At 38.2% G+C, this 20652-nt stretch overlaps 1 protein-coding gene across 3 annotated transcripts in view; it reads right to left on the bottom strand.

Annotated features, from left to right (window-relative positions):
* The window catches only part of SLC4A10 (solute carrier family 4 member 10), a gene marked incomplete at its 5' end in the record, with an annotated part of 167080 nt that overhangs the window by 63982 nt on the left and 82446 nt on the right, over positions 1 to 20652 (bottom strand). For all 3 annotated transcript variants that reach the window (XM_082483719.1, XM_082483720.1, XM_082483718.1), the window contains 2 exons: positions 6912 to 7072; positions 15089 to 15227. In XM_082483719.1, the coding sequence (XP_082339845.1) occupies positions 6912 to 7072; positions 15089 to 15227 (300 nt within the window). The remainder of the gene's footprint in view (positions 1 to 6911; positions 7073 to 15088; positions 15228 to 20652) is intronic.

Genomic DNA, 20652 nt, shown 5'->3' with positions numbered 1-20652 from the left:
CAACTACAAGGAAATGCGATATCTGTGATTCATGTTGTAAAGAAAGTATTGCCATTAAAGGCTGGACCGAACAGTTTTTGAACCAAACGACAGAAAATGGCATCATATGTTAAGTAGAAGAACCTTTGGGGTTCTTTCAGTGGTTACAATCAAAAAACCAGATGGTAATCTGAGAATCTACATGGTTTCAAAGGAACTAAATGAAAATATCAAAAGAGAACATTTTCATCTGCCAACTTGAACAACACAGTGAAGCTGCTCTCTAATGGTGCAGCCAGATTCTGGCAAATACCTCCTCAAGAGACAAGTTCCAAAATAAATTGTTTTGATTACATAGATTTTTCAGACTTCCTTTTAGCATATGTTCTATACAGAAGTGATCGATAAAATATTACTACATCAAATGTTCAAAGGAATTCCTTGTGCATGGAGTGCTAGCTTACTGATATAGGAGCCACTGAAAAGACATATGAAAAAAGAATGTCACGTCTTAAAAACAGTAATAAAAAAAAACTCTAAAATATGTTTAATAAAAATGTATTTTTAAACAGGATAAAGTTCAGCAGAGGAATCGAGCTCTTTTCAAGGGAAAAATAAAATTCATCTTACAAAATTCAAGAATGATTTGAGAACCTTCAGGAATGAACAGGTTTCGCTGCATGATGGTGGTGTTGGAAATTCATCTCAGAAGTCTTTATTGTAATAAGATATTGTCTGTGAATTCAGAATCGTAGGTACAAACAAGCTCTTTATCAACAAAGAGAATTGGGTGTCTGTCCAAAGAAATTTAAAGTCTTGTAGATCAAGTCATTTTCTAATAAGACAGAGTTGGAATGAAAAAGAAGCTAATAAAGAATGGACATGCTGGAAGACAGGATGATTTAAAAATTCTCACCACATCACTGGTGCCAAAATATTTTTACGCAGAACTATCAGAGTTTCCAGGGATGAAAAACAAAATGTTCTGAAAGCCATACAAACAGTATAAAAGATGGTTTTCATCTGCAGATTTTACTACAAGCCCATTAAGGTCTTAAAATGTAGACTTTAATAAAAGAAATTTTCAAGGACTAAGTGCTGAGATTTTAATGCCTTAGTGAATAAGTGTTTATAGATTAAAAGCCTTGACTAAAACAAATAGGAATTCTTTGTCTCAATTTAGCAAGGAAATTTCAAGGACACGAAGACTGGCATGGCATTTATAGAAATATAATTTGATATTGGAATATAGCCCAGATAACAAGACATTACCAACAAATACACAACATACATTTCTCCCTAGTAAACTGTTCAGGCGAGCAAAAAGGAACTATGTGTGCATGACTAGTTTATTTGTTCTCAAAAGATATGTTGCACTATAGTAATGCAGTAAAACTATCAACAGATTGCATTAAAAAACAAAACCCATAGTAATAAACTATGAATCAGAAGGTCAAGTTAATTTGGGAGTACCACTTAAGGCCACAGCGTACAATCTAGTTTTGCAAATTCTTCTACATGCAGTATATACAGCAGCGTTGAAAAGAGCAACCAGAAGTGACCATCAGGATCACTGGACTAGCCCCGCATGAGAATTGCTAGCAAGCAAAATAAGAGTTAAATGTTGAACAAAACTGAAGCCGACAGGTGACTGCAAGCATTTCTTTAAATTCTAAAGTCAAGACTGTCAGATACAACTGGAATACATACCAACTCCAGGGTGAAAACAATGTTTGCATTGTATAGCACATGATAAGCAGGATTAGAACTACTGACAGTGAATAGCAACTGAGTAGAACAGACAAGAAAGAAATTCCTAAGAGGAACAAGTTCTGTCTAGTCTTCAGGTCCAGCAGTCGTGTACATGGAAAAAGAGCAGCCTGTCATATTATTTGGAATTACCAAATTTCTAACAAACCTAGCACACATATCTTGGGGGCGTGCTTGTCACCACTACTATTAAAGCCTTTCCTCCTCACAGCGCTGCCTAATGTGTGCCATGTTCTTTGTAACGTTTGGTAAGTACTGGAGAGCAGGAACTATATATGTAGCATTAGAGTACCAAATTACAAAGGAACTTGATTGAGGGAGAGGAAAACAACATTACGACAACCCAAATAATAATAATAAAGGAAAGCAAAGGGAATAGCAACTTTATTTATAGGGAAAAAACATCTCTTCAAAGAAACCTGATACAGAACGTGGGTAATTTAGAGAATGACTCACTTGCTAGAAGAACCTGATGCAAAGTTGTTTAAAAAAAAAAAAAATTACGTCATTGCTTACTGAATGTGAAGATGGAAAAAAAAAAAATCTTCTCTGAAAGACAAAAAAAGACCCATGCAAACCTTATCATGTGTCAGATCACCTTATCAGAAAGACATGCCTACCGGTTCAAAGAAATAAAACAACAAATAAAATACACCCACATCTGCCACAACAACAGGTACTTTTAAAGTTGAAATGGTGGATGCCAATTCATGAAAGTCATCCTAAAGGCTCGTCTCAGAAGAAACAAGTTTTCCTAGTCAACAAAACAAGCTATCCCAGAAGCAGGACCGATTCAAAGTAGCATTACAGTCACTCATCAAATTCTCTACTGAAGGACAACTTACATCTGTGATGAGTTTCAAAACAAAAGTATCTGGAATTCTTGGACACGTTAACTAAACAAACAAACAAAATGACTACAGTAACTAAGGATTAAGAGATTATAAATATGAATTCATATAAAATATCTTCCAAAAACAGAGAGAAAAGAAAAAGGAAGTTTTCTGAAGTTATTTTTATGGTGTTAATCCTTAATTTTTTACCTACTTAAATAAAATCAATTCTGGAAGGGATCTCTTAGCCCACTGCAGAAGAATTTGAGTGATTTTTGGATTAAAAATGTAAAACTCAAGCTTGAAAATCCTAGTGTACTATTTAAGCAAAAAAAGTAATAAAAGAACATCAAGCAGCTGATCTAAGTACTTCATGATTTTTTTTTTTAATAAATAATAATGCAGCATACTGATAAATACCTTTGTTCAAATCAGCTGCTTTTTATTCTTCATGTTTATATTTTATCATCATCAAGACAAATTTTGAAGCTCTGATTCAGACCGTGATTCATGGGAGAGTCAGATCTCAGCACACAGTAGAAACCCACGCAAGTTTCTGCGGATTTGGATTAATAATATCTTGCGTCAGTTTGACATAAACAATTTGGGAAAGGTAAATGCAAAAAGCAGCTACCACCAGCTGTGCCAATTTTAAGTCCAGTGTTAAATATAGCCCACTGAACAATATCTCCCTTACCTGATAATGTAAATAATTAAAATAAATTTTATCTGGTCCTTACATAAACTTCCATTATCACCCATAAAGCAGTTTTCTTGATAATAAGCAGTTTTCTTGATAATCTTGAGCATTAGAAAATCTTGCTATTCTCTGATTCTATAATTTGTATAAAATATCAAATGTACGATTTACAGACACAGCACCATTTTCAGAAATGTTGTGAAATAGAGTAAGGTAGAAGCAAGGTAAAACTTTTAAGTAGACGCAAGATATGCAAGGATACTGGTCCAATAACCATCATAAGCACGAAACTAGCCCTTACTAAGGGTAAATGAACGGAAAACTAGAGACCCCAGAATATAAAATAGTACAGCTCTCTGCTCTGTGTCTTCTCTGCTGGAAGGGAGAGAGATTTCTTTAATAACAAGAGCAAGGACACAGCACTAGAAACTCTCTAGGGCACATGGGCCCTTGGATGGGGTAGTATCATTTTAACGATGAGTTTAAAGTCTAATATAATTACATTTATATCCTAATACCTACATTATCCCTGTCTTGATAGACTAGAGAAACTTATCTTCAGTTCTTGTCTACTAACAAATATATTTATATATGATCTTACTCAAATTAGCTGCTGTATTTGGGAAGGGAAATAAACATTCCAGACTGTATCGCATGATTCTAGCACGACTATGCAACCCTTGTAGTTTTAAGACTCCTTATGCATGAGGCCATGCATTACAGGTTTGTACACACAGCCCCTAACAACCTTCCTTACTACAGTAACAAATGCACTGCCAAAAATAAAAAGGCCCCTGCAGTAGCCTTCATGGGAAACACCAGGAATGCAGAAAATGGCATTCAGTCTCAATCTGACTTATACTTAGGGGAGACAAGACTCATCTATTACGTTCTCGTGCTTTCTGCTTCTGCCGTTCTCAAAAGCTCTAGAACTACAACTGCCAAATACACCGTTATTGGAAAAAATGCACTCAACTTCAGTTAAAGAAGATAATGCATCTTGAAATTTTCTAAAAACTTACACTTGGTATTATTGTTCTTGATTTCACTCTCAACTCAGAGACGTGGTTTTTAAACTGTTTTCATGTTATGCAGTTGTGACAAATACTTCATCATGAGTAGGGATGCTCATAGGGATCTGCTTGGTAAAGTACCATGGGACGCAGCCCTGGACAGGAGAGGGGCCCAAGGATCACCTCCTTCAAGCTCAGGAGCGATGCAACCCAACAAAGAGCAACTTGGGCAAAAATGCTAGGAGGCTTGCATGGATGAACAAGGAGCTCCTGGACACACTCATACTCAAAAAGGAGGCCTACGGAGGGTGGAAGCAAAGACAGGTAGCCTGGAAGGAATACAGAGAAATTGTCTGAGCAGCCAAGGATCAGGTTAGGAAAGCTAAAGCCCAGATAGAATTACATCTGTCCAGGGACTTCAAGGGCAACAAGAAAAGCTTCTATAGGTATGTCAGTGATAAAAGGAAGACTCGAGAACATGTGGGCCCTCTCCAGAAGGAATCAGGAGACCTGGTCACCTGCGATATGGAGAAAGCTGAGGTACTCAACAACTTTTTTGCCTCAGTCTTCACCAGCAAGGGCTCTAACCACACCTCCCAAGTCGCAAAAGGCAAAGGCAGGGACTGGGAGAACGAGGAACCGCCCGATGTAGGAGAAGACCAGGTTCAAGACCACCTAAGGAACCTGAAGGTGCACAAGTCCATGGGACCTGATGAAATTCATCTCCGAGTCGTGAGGGAACTGGAGAATGAAGTTGCCAAGCCACTATCCATCATGTTTGAGAAGTCACGGCAGCCCAAGGAAGTTCCCACTGACTCAAAAAGGGGAAACATAACGTGCATTTTTAAAAAGGGGAAAAAGGAACACCTGTGGAACTACAGGCTGGTCAGTCTCACCTCTATGCCTGGCAAGGTCATGGAGCAGATCCTCCCAGAAACTCTGCTAAGGCACATGGAAAATAAGGAGGTGATTGGTGACAGCCAACATGGCTTCACTAAGGGCAAATCATGCCTGGCCCTCTATGATGGCATTACAGCATTGGTGGATAAGGGAAGAGCAACTGACGTCATCTACCTGGACTTGTACAAAGCATTTGACACTGTCCCACACAACATCCTTGTCTCTAAATTGGAGAGACGTGGATTTGACAGATGGACCACTCAGAGGATAAGGAATTGGCTGGGTGGCCACACTCAAAGATTTCCGGTCAACGGTTCAATGTCCAAGTGGTGACCAGTGATGAGTGGCATTCCTCAGGAGGTGGTACTGAGACCAGTGCTGTCAGTGACATGGACAGCAGGATTGAGCACACCATCAGCAAGTTTCCTGATGACACCAAGTTCTGTATGCTGTCAACACACTGGAGGGAAGGGATGCCATCCAGAGGGACCTGGACAGGCTTAAGAGGTGGGCTCGTGCAAACCTCATGAGGTTCAACAAGGCCAAATGCAAGGTCCTGCACTTGGGTCAGGGCAATCCCAAGCAGAAATACCGGCTAGGCAGAGAATGGATTGAGAGCAGCCGTCAGGAGAAGGACTTGGGGGGTGTTAGTAGATGAGAAGCTCAATATGATCCAGCAATGTGTTCTTGCAGCCTAGAAAGCCAATTGCATCCAGGGCTGCATCAAAAGAAGTGTGGCCAGCAGGTTGAGGGAAATGACTCTCCTGCTGTACTCTGCTCTTGTGAGACTCCACCTGGAATACTGCATCCAGCTCTGGGGTCCCCAACATAGGAAGGATGGGGACTTGTTGGAGCAAGTCCAGAGGAGGACCACAAAGATGATCAGAGGGCTGGAGCACCTCTCCTGTGAGGACAGGCTGAGAGAGTTGGGGTTGTTCAGCCTGGAGAAGAGAAGGCTCTGGGGAGACCTTATAGGGACCTTCTAGTACCTAAAGGGGGCCTACAGGAAAGATGGGGTGGGACTTTTTGCAAGTCCACATAGTGATAGGACGAGGGGTAACAGTTTCAAACAGAAAGAGTGTAGATTTAGATTCGCTATTAGGAAGAAATTCTTTACTGTGAAGGTGGTGAGGCACTGGAACAGATTGCCCAGGGAAGCTGTGGATGCCCCACCCCTGGAAGCATTCAAGGCCAGGTTGGATGGGGCTTTGAGCAACCTGGTCTAGTGGAAGGTGTCCCTGCCCATGACAGGGTGGTCGGAACTAGATGATCTTTAAGGTCTTTTCCAACTCTAACCATTCTACGATTCCATAATTTAATTTTTTTTTAAGATAGTGTGCAATTAGCACAGCAGTAGATTAAGTTTGTGGAAGTTAGCACACACATCATTCACAATGTGAGGTGGCACAGGAGGACCAGAGAACGTGCAAGTTCTAATGAAATACATCCAAACTTTCCTCTCTACTCTGTTGTAGTTTTGTCCTTTACATAAAAATTGATTCTGAAAATAGCAAAGTCTATACAAAAAAATATAAAAAATATATTTACCAGTTGTGTCAGACATTAGATGATTTTCTAATATATTGAATAAAATATTTCCCAGGAGTTTCTAAACTCAACTCATTGTTATGCAATAGCTTTCTTGTAAGCAATACCGTAAGCACTTGATTTTTATGATTACTTTTCATAACTAATAAATGGAACATCGATACATACCTGCAATTTCTTCTATGGAGTTAGCTCTCATGTCCAAAAGAACTGTGCCATTCAGGATACAGCTTCTCAGCTCAAACAAGCTATGAAGTGACAGTGTGGCAACATATGGTTTGCTCCACCTCTCTCCACCATCCTCTACGTCTTCTTCAAACTTCAACCACCTGCGCAAACAACCGATTTTATAACTCCACTGTCCATGAGAAATGAAAAATAAATTGCTTCCATGGATATTGAAAAATCACTGTTAAACACGTCTTCGGATTTCACTGTATTCTTTCTTTGTAGGAAATATCAGAAACTTGCCTTGCATGCTCCTTCCCATATAATGCTGTATTGTACCATTTTTGAAGATAAATTCTGACCAGAGATGAAGAGAAAAGTGTATTAAGTAATCATTACTGTACTTTACAAAAAACTTTGAGTAATTCTTTGGCATAGAGTGATATTTCTACTATAGAATAACATGTAGTATGAAAAGGATAGAGGAGAAGAATTTGTGGTAGAGAAAAAGAAAAGCTATACATAATAAGAACACAGGAGAACCTTCTCCATTTAGTCTTCACTTTGAACTAAACACAACACAGAAGAGACTTTTCTCATTTAAATTAAATATACTGACATAGTCACACTTTACAGAATCCATCCATTATCACCACCATAATCTTTTCACAAAAGACACTGTTATGAACTTTCTTAGTTTCAAGTTACTTAACTGCATTAAGCTATTCATAAAGGCAGTAAAATATTAACCAAAATTTAGAATATTTTCCATTTAAAAGTTCAGTCCATTGAAATGAAAAACCTCACAGGCACATACATGCATACACAAGCAATGTGTAAACACTTGTGAACAATCTTTCAAGCCCCAAAACATGGGCTTTACTCAGGCAAAACAGCCTTGTGAATAACATGAAATACAATTTAGAATCCAGTAGCAACACTCACTACATTTTGAGTCTCATCCGCCTGTTCTCCAGTTCGGTGTAAATCTGGAGACACTTCAGTGAAGTAAAAGGACCCATGAAACTGGCATGAGAGCATCAAGTCTTTTGTCACTAACCAGCTGGATGAACTTTCTTGCACAATTTTTTTGCTTACTGATAGAAATTACACTAAAAATGTTAAAATAATAATAAACAAACAAAAAAAAAAGGAGAGGGAAGTCTGTGGACATATGCAAAAGTGTTTTAAATTAAAGTTATCAAGTCTTTCAAGCATACACACATGTTGCTGTGTGGAGCCACGCAGCCTGCCAGCTTGGCAAGCTTGGAACAGCTGCAGCCACAGCAAAAGCATCTATAACTTGACTCACCAGCACTCAGCTATTTTATATGGACCACCAAGCAGAGAAGTCAAGCAGAGCCTCACACCTTGACAGCACCTCCACACTTATTTCCAGACAGCAGGGAAGCGTAGAGCCTTAAGACCTCTAAAGTTGAGCAATTTCCAGTTTTACCAGACCTTGCAGCCCAGTAACACAGCTGACCTCTGTTCCTGGCCCACCTGCCTAGCTCTTCTCCCACCTGTAAAATATGCATTTGTACCCATATTTATGATACCTTCCTCCTTTCAGTCCCTGTGTGCCAGATTCTTCCCCTTCTGATGGCATCCTGCAAGCAGCCACCACTGCAATGACCCACTCATCACCAGTATATCTGCACCCTTCCTGATGCGTTCCGTTTCTTCTAACTGTACCAGCTGCCTCCTAATCACTCTCCCGTTATTTACATACACAACTCCTTGGCTCCTCCAAAATCTCCAATCTCCTGTGTCTAGCCTTCTCCTCCTCTTTGTATTTAAAGATTTTTCCTTCCATTTCCTCCGTGCTGGCCAGTTTCTGTATCTCATCTTTGCTCATGAGACCTCCTCTCCATCAGACTTCTGTTCTCCACTCCCTCCATTGCAATCTCTCTTCTCTTCTCAGCCCAGCTAGGCTGTCTCCTTTACCTTTTCATTCTTCTAGAGAAGGATCAAAAAGGACACAGCCCACACAAAAATTTCCACAGAGCTGAACCATGAAATTGAATTTGCATATGCACATGAGATTCTCCAAATAGACTTTCAAAACCGTGTCCGAATGGACATCAAACACAAATTAACACACCCCACCCCCACCAAATTCAAAGCTATGAGGTACAACAACTCAAGAAAGTTACCAAGAAGCACGTGAGAAGGAAAAAAAAGTTCTTCATTTTTTTTCATTTTGCAGTTGCACTTGAACTCCATAAGAAGAGGCGGCTCCTCCCAGCTTATGCATGGCACTCATGTTTCCAAGCTAAAAATATGCTAGACCTATTTGTGGCCATAACATCACAAACATGGTGCATTAATTGCCCTGCTTAAACTATTGTCTCCTAAGGCTCTGCAAATTTTTATCTTACATTTTTATCTTCTTATACCTCTGGTTTTGTGCATGTTTCTAATCTCTTTAGGAGTTTTATAAGATTACGATCTTTGCATTTGGGTATTCCCAATTATTTCTGATGTAACATCATCTTGTTTTATGCCGATTTGATAAAAGATTAAAAATCATGCTGCATATATCCTAAAAGCAATGATCCAAGCATAGATTCTTAGAGTCTCATCAGAAACCTCATACTGTCATTACCTTCTGTTCATGTAAATAGTCTTCAACATTGCTTATCTGATTATAGTGCTGCAGTCTGTTCTTGATATTACCTATTTTGAATATACTAACCAATTCTAAGCAGATTTTAAATGAATGATAAAAGACACGTTCTTAAAAGTTTCATTAAGACAGGTGACTGGACAGAGGCAGGCTCGTAACCAGAGCTCATATCTCACTAGGGACCGCAGACAAGTCTAAATCATGAAAACAGCTTTAATTACCGTTTACAGTGTCAATCAGACATCAAAGCTTACACACCACAAAAATCCACAGGACACTATTGCTACTGCTCAAATAATCATACTTGCCATCGCGATCATCTCCATCTGAATTTCAATCAGTATGAATAGCATAATTCTATGGGTTGCATCAAATTTCCTACTGTTACTAAAACTTACGTGTTTAAAACATTATCATACATTGTTACTTAATGAGCCAAAAGGCTAGTACATAAGCATAAATCATACCCAGATGAGAGAATTTTACATTTGTAATAAACTTCTATTTTGATTTTAAAAAGCATCACGTGAGTTTACTCATCTCATCAAGGGCAAATCATGTTTATCACCTTTTATCTTTTCAGAATTATTCCCCTGTTATGTCAGATAATCCTTATTTAACATATCAAACGAGAAAGAGCAGCAGAAAAAAAAACAAATCTCTAATCTTACACATAGTTATTCATTTCTAAGTGTTCAAGTGGTTTTAAAAATCATAATACCATTTTAACAGCCCTCTGAATTCATATACAGGATTCAAGGATAGAAATGGCTTTGAAATCCAAATTCAGGCATGGATCCCAAGTTTGCCCATTTTCTGCTCTTTTTAATTTCTCAGAGAAAAAGACAAATTTCAGTATATTTACTTTTGCAGCTTAACGCCTGAAATTGATATGGTTGATAAATAAAAGCCTTTCATAATTTCCCAGAAAACAACACCAACCCTATTTGTATATTGAGTTCATATCACATGTACCCCACGTGCTTGGAAGATATTTAGAGCTATCTTAGTTGTGTCTGATCACACAGAAGAGCAGCTTCATTCATATGGTTTTCTTTTACTGGTAAAGACTAGCACAGACATATCCGTGGTACAGTTCAGTTCCTCTGATAGCACACTGGCAGGAACAAAACATGACAACAGGACTTTCAGCAGGGAATGTTACTGGAAGAAAAGTGTTACTGGGGGGGGGGGTGGGGGGGGTGTACATACACATACACATACACGTTACATCTTCTAAAGTCATCTCCATCGATGTTTCAGGAGTCAATAAAAGAGTGCGCACGCTTCATTGTAGACTCAGTGACGACATTTTGGGGCACAATATGAGGTGGGTGAGCTCAAGGTGATCTATTTGATAGTCTATTGTGTCTGCAGCAGAAAGCTTGTGTATGTATTCACTTACAACCCTCTCAAGAGTCAAGGTTATTAATGTAATCTTACAATCTGTGTAAATTTCCACATGAGCTTTGGCCTGCCTGTGCTGTTTAGAAAATGAACTAAAGTAAACAAGCATATCAGAAAGAAAGCAGAAGTGACAAACCTGTTTTTTTTTGTGACCTAGTTTCTTTGGAAGAAGATTTTTGATCCAGGGGAGATGCATTTGCACTCCATAGTTTTTCCCCAGTACTTCCATTTTCTAGTCACTACTAACAATTTATGTTCTGAACTATGGACAGAGGTTTATTTTCTTAGCTGTACTGTTTCATTAAAATTCAAGCCTAAACGCTTTCCCATTGGTTCCAAATTGTCTTTCTATTTTCCTCCTTACTACATATTCTTTTCTGTTCCAAAAACGTAGTGATATTTTCGCAAAATTTTCATTTGATATTAGCAGATATTAGCAGAATCCCAACAGTTTGGGTAAAACCTGCTACAAATCAGGCACTACTTTCCAGCCATGACCACAAGAGGCTATAAGGATAGATTTGAACATGAATTGCGTTCCTAATAGCTGCATTTTGCAATTATACTATTGTGTGTATAAAATAAACTGCCTCAGTGTGTTTCTCCACAAACTTACTGGAAATACTTTTTTCAGGATAGGAACTATACATCATGCATTCTCTACACGATTGTACAGCTGGGCTACGTACAAAAAAATATATTAATAGCGACTGACTACTGATTTTAAGAGGTATGTGTTTCTTCTGGCTTGAAATCAATTAATGGGAAAAAAAATAATTAATTTTATCACTATATCAACATAAGGAAGTTACTCCATTCTACTCGCTAACTGATTCCATGGATGGGACAGCCTAGTACAGATCTTGGAATGGAATAGGCTGTAACCGCAGTGCGCTTTCTTGCTCCTGCTAATTAATCTGCAGGAATGCTTTTCCTCGTGAGAAATGTTACGGGAACTGGAGAATGGCAAACCTTGGAGTCTCCTAACTGCTGAGGAAAAAGAACAACAATAAAAAAAAAAAAAGTCTAGAAAAGGACTTACCTCTTCCAAACAAATGAAATAGGAATAGAGGAGTTTCACCAGGACCAGGCATCTTAGTTGAATATATTTTCTTAACAGTAGCTCAGCCAAAAACTATGGGTCTAGCTGAAAATGTGTAAGGGTCTTTGCCTTGTACTCTGCAGGCAGTCAGTCAAGATTAGCATTTATGATTTTTTTTTCATCTTGAAAAATCATGAGTTTATGTTTGATAACACCTAATGTTCTTATGAAAAATCTTCTTCATAAATGGATTATATGTATATAATTAAAATTCAATTTTCTGTTCTATTTTAGCATTACTTTTCCAAGACTATTTAGATCAATAGCAGTATAATATGTAAGCCCATGTGGGGAATAATATGAAACAGTCCTCTCCTTGCTAGCTTCACTCAGTTTTGGAAAATCCAATTTCAAAGCCATTGCATGTTTATTGAAGCAGAACAAAATTTGGGTACTATTTGACATTTGTTTACACCAAGCTTCAGTCAAATATTATCCATGGCTCCCTTTGATATGAACAAAATGTCTCAAACAGTTTTACGCAGTTTGCTGAACTGTATATGCAATTTCAATCAAACTGAAAACATGAAGATACAGATTTACTGCATCAGAGTGAACTCAACCCTTCAGTCCATTGCAGAGCTTGGGCAAATGAATACAGAACCACTTAGTGCCATTACTCTCATTAATGGCAATTAATGAATGATATTAGTTTGTAAGTATATGATCTTGCATTTTAAACACCATCTATTACTCTACTCAAAGACACCTTGTTCTCTGTGTATAATATCCTTATCTATTTCTAGAGTAACAATATCTCCTAATATTTTATCATCAGCAAGTTTCATTACTATAATTTATCTTTTGTCATTCAAGAATAAAGCCATTTACTAATTCTTCAGAAGTCAGTTGTCTCTACCTTCCACATTAATAGTTTCATCTTTCAGCATGACCTGCTGCATGTCTTGAATTAGTTCCTTACCCACTAATATAACTTTTACACTTAAACAAAGTTTAAGTAATAAATTCCCATTGCTGCATCATATCAAATGCTTGACTAAAAAAAAAAAATTAAAAAAATCAATCTACTGGTTTTTCTTTGTCAGAAAAACAAAAATCAATTATCTGATTAAATAGCATTATTAAGTTTGTCTGACATGATACACCATTGTATTGCATTTTATCCAATTTTCTACTTAGCTCTAAGTCTATAATAATTCTTTCCTTCAAATATTGTTCTACACCTTGCCTAGCTCTGAAATCTATCAGGCCTCAGTTCATTCTGACCATTTTTATCCTTTCTTAAAAAGTGTTGCTGTGTTTGCTATAGTACAACTCACCTGATAGACTCACAGAAAGACGGAGTTTACCATACCCATGAAATAAATGTTCTCTCAGCTTTCTAGGAAATTATTGCACAGATATTGCACTGGTAAAGCATTTTGCCTCTTGCCTTCATTTTGAATTTGGTCATTTTACTGCCATCTAACAGCCAGTCAAGCCATGTTGGCTGAAATTTTTGGATCCAAACTGAAAAAGATTGTTTATCTTGACCAGTTCTTTCTGCATGGCAGCTCCACTCTTTCTTTGTTTTCACCTTATTTCTAAAGCTAAAGAAACTTTTACTATTAGCTATTATACTTCACTCTTGTATTTCCTGAGCTCAAAAAATAGTTTTCTTGACTGTTGAAAAAGGACGGGAAAAAACAATCTCAGCTTGTTTCTGTTAAAAGACATTTTTGATTCTTTAGTTGCCAAATGACAACTGGAAAGGCTGTACACACAGACAGATCAATCTAAATAGAAGTTTATTTGTTTCATCTAGTCCTTTCAAATTTGATCTTGATTAAGTATTTATGTTAATAAAAATTGTTATTTTTTCAGAAACCCAAGTCTTCAATGATTTGCTACGGGATTTTTTTTAGTTGAACTAAAGAAACTACTATTTCCCTGCTTAAAAATAACATAAGCCACAGTGATTTTTATTTTTAATTACAATAGAAGCTGATACCCTTCCTAGAAGAGGTCCTATATATTCCTAATCAGTATGAGAACACTGCAGACGATTAACTTGATTAGATTTTTTCTCTCTGAATATTAATAAGATTATTTAGGAACACCACTACACTCATTCTACAGCACAATCCCCATATGAGAATTTTCTACATGTAAAGATCTATACTTAGCATCTGCCTGTGCCTCCTATGGATACATAAAGGAAAGGAAGGTCATAGAAAATTCTGTGACCCTCTGCAAAAGCAGGAATTTGCAGTAAAATTAAAGGGAAAGCTAACAGCTATATTCATGCCAAACAGCCTACACCCATAGTTTTCCACACAATCCTTTCAGAAATTCCACAGTTTTTATCCTACTGACACCAAAGATTTGGTCCATAGACTTCTGGGCACCGCTGAGGAACACTGTCAACAAATACTGGCAGGGAAAGAGAAAACTAACGTACCAAGAAGAAAAAATGAAGCAAGGCTTGATGGGAAATGTAAAGTCTTAATGAAACTAAGCAAATAATCTCCTATTTAGGTGCTCAAGGAAACAAACATGGGGAAAAAAAAAAAGTTCTGTTCCAATATTTATTTTTTCAGCAGAAATGCAATCTAAACAGTCTTTTCGCACTAATTTTGCGGAAAGAACATAATCCAACACTGAATATTCAAAGTCTCAAAATCAACTGTTCTTTGATAGTTAGAATATGTAAAAGTGTTATTGCTCCAAAAGTATTCTCATTCCTTGCTTTAATCTTTTTATATCAGTTTACTGAGGATTCAAACCCACTATGAAGTTCTAAAGTTTCTTAAAATGATGAGCTAAAATATGAATAAAACCAGTAATTTTTCATTCATATATATGTTATGTTTACTTTGATTTTTCCCTGGATATTCATTCTGACCTAAATTTCATAAATCCAGATGAAAACATTTGGCTCGGGGAAACGACAAATGCTGTAGTAATACTAGCAGTCTAAGGATTAAAATTATGGGTTTATTTAAGCTTTACATCCAAAATCTGTTCCTGAGTTGCCACAGCTTTGAAATCATTCCTCAATATGCCAACAACCAAAACACAACTTATGAAAACACTCACCTTGCTGTCTCCCTCCACTCCGCATCCTCTCCTTCACGCCAACAAATTTCATCAAGCTCCGTAAAGAGATCATGAGGAATGTGCTCCTCGTCATCATCTTCTGTTCCCAGAATAAACTGCACCCTTTGTGATGGGGTATCTGGGGAAAAATGAAATTATCAAGCCCAGAACACCAAGTTTTTTTGCTCTGAGCAAGCAAGTATCTAAAATTTCATGAGATTATCCAGACTCTCTCATCCGTATCACTTACTGCCATGCAGAAAACATGATTATACTTATGCTGTAAGAGCATTTATACACAAACACCTTCAGATTGAAACCTCTCTACTTACTGTAGTTGTCTAGTCTGCTAATTAGACAAACTGATCTAAAGATAGAATGTGATGTACAGAAGTAGTGACTACTGGAAGCTGGAATGGTATCTAGGAGAAAAAAGGCAGCACAGATAGCATAGATAGAGCTGACAAAAGTCTTTTACTCCAGCATTACAAAAACCACTTTGCCACATCGTAAGCCTAAATCTACAGATCTAGCTCAGGTCAAATAGCCAGTGTACTAAATGTGCATTCTTTGTTTACCTAGCAGGACAAAGAAAGCAAAAGTAACCTCTCTGATGTCAATATACAACTGGGAACTTCAAAAATACATCACTATCTACACCTACCATCCCCTGCCCCTTTGTAAACTTTCTACATGGTTAGGCTGTTCCAGGTTAACAAGTTGTTTATCTGTCCCAACTTCCCCATTTTAATCTTCCTGTCTCTGTCTTCCCTTTACATTCCTATTACCTTTTTTTTTTCTTTAATAAACTTTCAGTGCAGACCATTAAATATATTTTGGAGACATACTATTCTTTTTTCATATCACTCAGAACATTTCCAGAAATCACGGATCACCTTAACATACTTGTATATTCAGTCTTCATAGCTCAAATGTTCTAAGTCTAAAAAAAAAAAAAAAAAAAAGAAAATCCTATCCTTATTTACATGCAAATCTCAAATGAACAAATTCTGGACAAAACCCAGTCTCTCCAGAAATACAGTTATTTTCCTGCTAATGTATTTTAGATTTCTGAGAGGAACCAAAAGTCCTTTGTGAGAGCTGATAGGGGCCACGCTGCCAGTCAACCAAAAAATTGATTATCCAGCAGAACAGCTCGGCGATTCCTTGAACATTGTTTAAATGAAGTTCTGTTCTACAACCATATTTTTAAGACAAGCTACAGTATTTTCCACCTAGCAGTGAAGAGCATCATTGTAGAGGATCCTCAAGCTCTCTGAATTTTGGAAAAACCAAGATGATAGCACTAATTGATTGCTAACTAAAGAGCATATCCAGCACTGATCAAAAATAATTAAATGGGCCACTGATACAGGAGATTAAATTCAGCAGTAAAAATACCTTTTTTGCAGTAGTAGTAAACTTGCTACATCAATGAAACAAAAATAATACATGACAATTTTCACCTGAGGTCTATTTGCTTAAACAGAGTGTAACAATACATAGTACGGTAAAGCCTATTTACTTCTTCACCCAGCAAGGAAATTAAACCCAGGAAGAAGTATGAGAGAGGAGGGAGAGAGAGAGGAGGGAGGGAGAGAGAGATGGGCTTAGCTACTACTAAAGTCCAGAGAACGGATCTGCAGGGGGGACAGCTAAGGGGATGGAAATTACTTTTGGTGAATCATTAAAGAACAGCAACAACCTCCTCCACTTTACCTTTTCTTTTATTACTCCTCTCTCTCACTGTTCATTCCTCTTTTTTCTTTAAGACCATTTCAACCTCTATTCTAAACAACCTTCCAGCCTCCCTCTACCTTGTTGGTTTTTTTTTTCCCTCCAAATTCTTTATGTTCCTCATGTCCACATATTGGTGCATTCTAGAGAAGGATAAGGTAAATACAAACATCAAGACTGGAGAGTACATTCTGGTCAAGAAGTGTGCAACTTCTTAAGACTATTTACCACAAGGACAAAATTCAGCGAGATATGAACTTGCAAAGGACAAGCACATATGACTAGTGATAGAACATGAAAAACAAGCCACTTTGGTAGAGAGCTGGACTGCAGTGAAAATCTGAGAACAAGCATTTCCAAGAACATCCTGTACTCTTGACAAAATCAGCACTAGAACTGATTTACAGCAGCAGCTACTGTTAAGTAGTGTTGTACAGCAGAGCTGCAGATTTATGACAGTTATGATACTCATGCAAATGCACACTTTCAGCGTGGGAAGGAAAGCAGAGCATCAGAAATCCCTTGAGGTGAGTAGTAACAAGGAAACACCTTACTGCTGTGATTTGCTCTTACTGAGTCTTCTGTGTAACACAGCTACTTGACTGACAAGAGTGAAGAATCTATATAAACGCCAAAATATGCAATATATTCTCTTCTTCCTTGCTAACACACCAGTAAAACTAGCTGCTAGATTCTGGCTATCTTTTTTTTGCTGCTGTAATTTGTATTGGTGTCTGAAAACTGCAAGCCACAGCTTGATTTTCAGACACCAAGCTGGAAACTGGGAAAAAAAAAAGTTATTATTTGTTTTATAGTACCATAATTTTATTTCAAGGACAAAACCCTAAGAGAATTAAACAATAGGAACACAATAAAATTAAAAAAAAAAAATCTTTTAGTTCTACTTATAAAACTGAGTTAACAGCATTGCTCATGTGAGCAATGCCAGATGGCTTTGGCTCTTATTCATAGAAGTAATAAATACCAAATATGTCATTAACGTGTTATATGGAAAATGAGTAATATGTGATTCAAAAACAGTATGAAGGAATACTTCAGTTGCTGACTGTCAAACTGTGATAACTTAATCTTCAGTGTAGAAGCATAATATTTGCAAACTAGGACACTCAAATTTTTTTGAAGTCTAGGAAAACAGAAATTGGCTTGAATATTATCTGTGTCTATCCCTACCTCAAGTAGTACAGCCCATGTAAAAAAATCCTTTATATTATTGGTATTTCTAAAAGGTAATGAAAGTAACCCAGATTAAGCTAAAAAAATTACATTAATGGAACTAATTTGTTACACTAGTACTTCTATCATTGCAGTTGTTTTATGTCAGAGCACAGAGATATTAGAAACAATTTGAATTTAAAAGTGCCACAATAAGCAGCTGATGATTGTCCCAAGCAAACGGCTCGTCACCAGTTCAGGAAATTCTCCAAGACCAGCTGGGACTGGGCAGAAAGTCTGGTACATGACAGGAGGACGAGCATCATCAACAACCACCCATGCTCAGCTAAGAGCCATCTCAGTCAGGAAAAGTTCACAGAATCACAGAATTTTCAGAGTTGGAAGGGGACCTCTAGAGATCATCTAGTCCAACTCCCCTGCTAAAGCAGGATTGCCCAGAGCACATTACTCAGGACTGCATCCAGGCGGGTCTTGAAAAGCTCCAGGGAAGGGGACTCCACAACCTCCCTGGGCAGCCTGTGCCAGTGCTCTGGCACCTGAACCGTAAAGAAGTGTTTCCGTGTATTTGAACGGAACTTCCTGTGTTCTAACTTGTGCCCATTGCCCCTGGTCCTGTCACTGGGAACCATTGAAAAGAGCCTGGCTCCATCCTCCTTCAACCCACCCTTTAGATACTTGTACACCATAATAAGGTCTCCCCTCAGCCTTCTCTTCTCCAGGCTAAAGAGTCCCAGCTCTCTCAGCCTTTCCTCAGAAGGCAGATGCTCCAAGCCCTTAATCATCTTAGTTGCCCTTCACTGGACTCGCTCCAGCAGTTCCCTGTCCCTCTTGAACTGGGGAGCCCAAAACTGGACACAGTATTCCAGTTGTGGCCTCACCAGTGCAGAGTAGAGGGGCAGAATGACCTCCCTCGACCTACTGGCCACACTCTTCCCTATGCAGCCCAGGATTCCATTGGCCTTTTTGGCAACAAGTTGAAGCAGCTTTCTGTTTGCTGTGGCTCCACCAGCCCACAGGAGCCTCCTGCTAAACGCTGTGTTACACCCGGGTTTCTCTGGGCTTGTGCTCACATCATCTGTGCAGCACTCACACAGACATCCAAACTACCTCCGATATCTCAAATTCATCGTACGCGTGGAAAACCTGAGTATTCCAGGTTTAAAAATCTGTATAACTCCACTGTTAAAAGGGTAAAAATTAAGACCTGGTGGATATGCTATGGTTGAAAGCACAAATTCACACTGTGAACCTGCTGCAGAAAGGAAGCGACCCTGCAGCAACCTGACACAGTGCTCACTACTATGACTTTTTGTGAAGTCATTAACATCCCTAAAACTAAAGCAAGATATAGGCATAGACATGCCAAAACAGCAGAACTGAAAGCTAGAACTGATAATAACCTCATTCCCACAGGGCAACACAAAAAGCTGCTCCCTGGAACAGCACTGAGTGCAGGCAGGGGGGAATGGCGGCCTACATCACCACCCCACTTTGCAGAACCATAGGAAAGAACCACAACCGGCACTTCCCCCATTTAAAACATCCTCAAGTGCAACCCCAGTTCCGGGTCAGGACTGCTCCCTCCCGCCTAAGGGAACAAGGTGAAATCAAGACTTGGGATGCAGTAAGACAGCAGGATCATTCTCAGTCTCTCCACATAAATTCAACCCAGCAAAAAACCTGCTCCACTGCACCATTCAGTGCGTGCCCGGGTTTCTCCCGAGACAAACCTCCCTGCCATCAGGTAGAACTGCACGCAACCTGCCCAAGACATACCACACGCAGAAACACAGCCTTGGATACATATAAAATGTATTCCAAATTTTGTCCTCTGCTCTTGATAAACTCTAGAAAGGGTGCAAATATGTATTTCTGGTAACACTCTATCAGAACAGGTTTATGTATTTCTAAGCCTTTAGAAAGGCTTTTCAGGGTAGTATTAGTAGGCTAATGCTTCTTATTGAGGTCAGTAGGAGTGAAAAATTACTTTTTCTACCTTCAGAAAACATGCTAAATATTAAAATAAAATTTACATTACAGAAGTTCACATAAGATGGTAAACATGATAGACAAGCCTTAATTCATGCCTACTGCTCTTGTACATTCACATTAAAGTAATATTAAATATACAAACTTTTTTTTTTTGATTGCTCACTGCACAGGACAGACTGCAGACAGGGAGTGAACATTTGTAACACAGTCGACATCCATAACAACTCCTTTCAAACAGAGGGGAAATGGTGTCGAAAATTCAAAGGATCAGAGAAAAGAAAGGATTATTTCACATGCAGACAAACATTCATCATCCTCCTGCTTGCACTCACCAAGGAAGTGGTGTATGGGGCTCTACCCCCACCTCCTTCCTGTGCAGATTGGACTTTGCCCTTCAGCTCAGCAATCAGTAAAGGTAGGGACCACAAATTACTTTTTTTTTTTAAAATTAGAAAACTTAGTAAAAATTAAAAAAAAAAATTACATTACTAAAGTACACATAAAATAGTAAAAAGCCATACAGCAAATTTCTGAAAAACCTCTTCACAGACCTTAGAAATCACGTGTTACGTTGGGAGAAAATATTTCCTTGCTTGCTCCTCTGGCACTTTATCCCAGTATGTATAATCTTGTTTCCAGGA

The sequence above is a fragment of the Vanellus vanellus genome, assembly GCF_965231255.1.
Source record: "Vanellus vanellus genome assembly, chromosome: 5".
Taxonomy (NCBI): domain Eukaryota; kingdom Metazoa; phylum Chordata; class Aves; order Charadriiformes; family Charadriidae; genus Vanellus; species Vanellus vanellus.
This window is presented reverse-complemented; position numbering and strand designations above follow the sequence as displayed.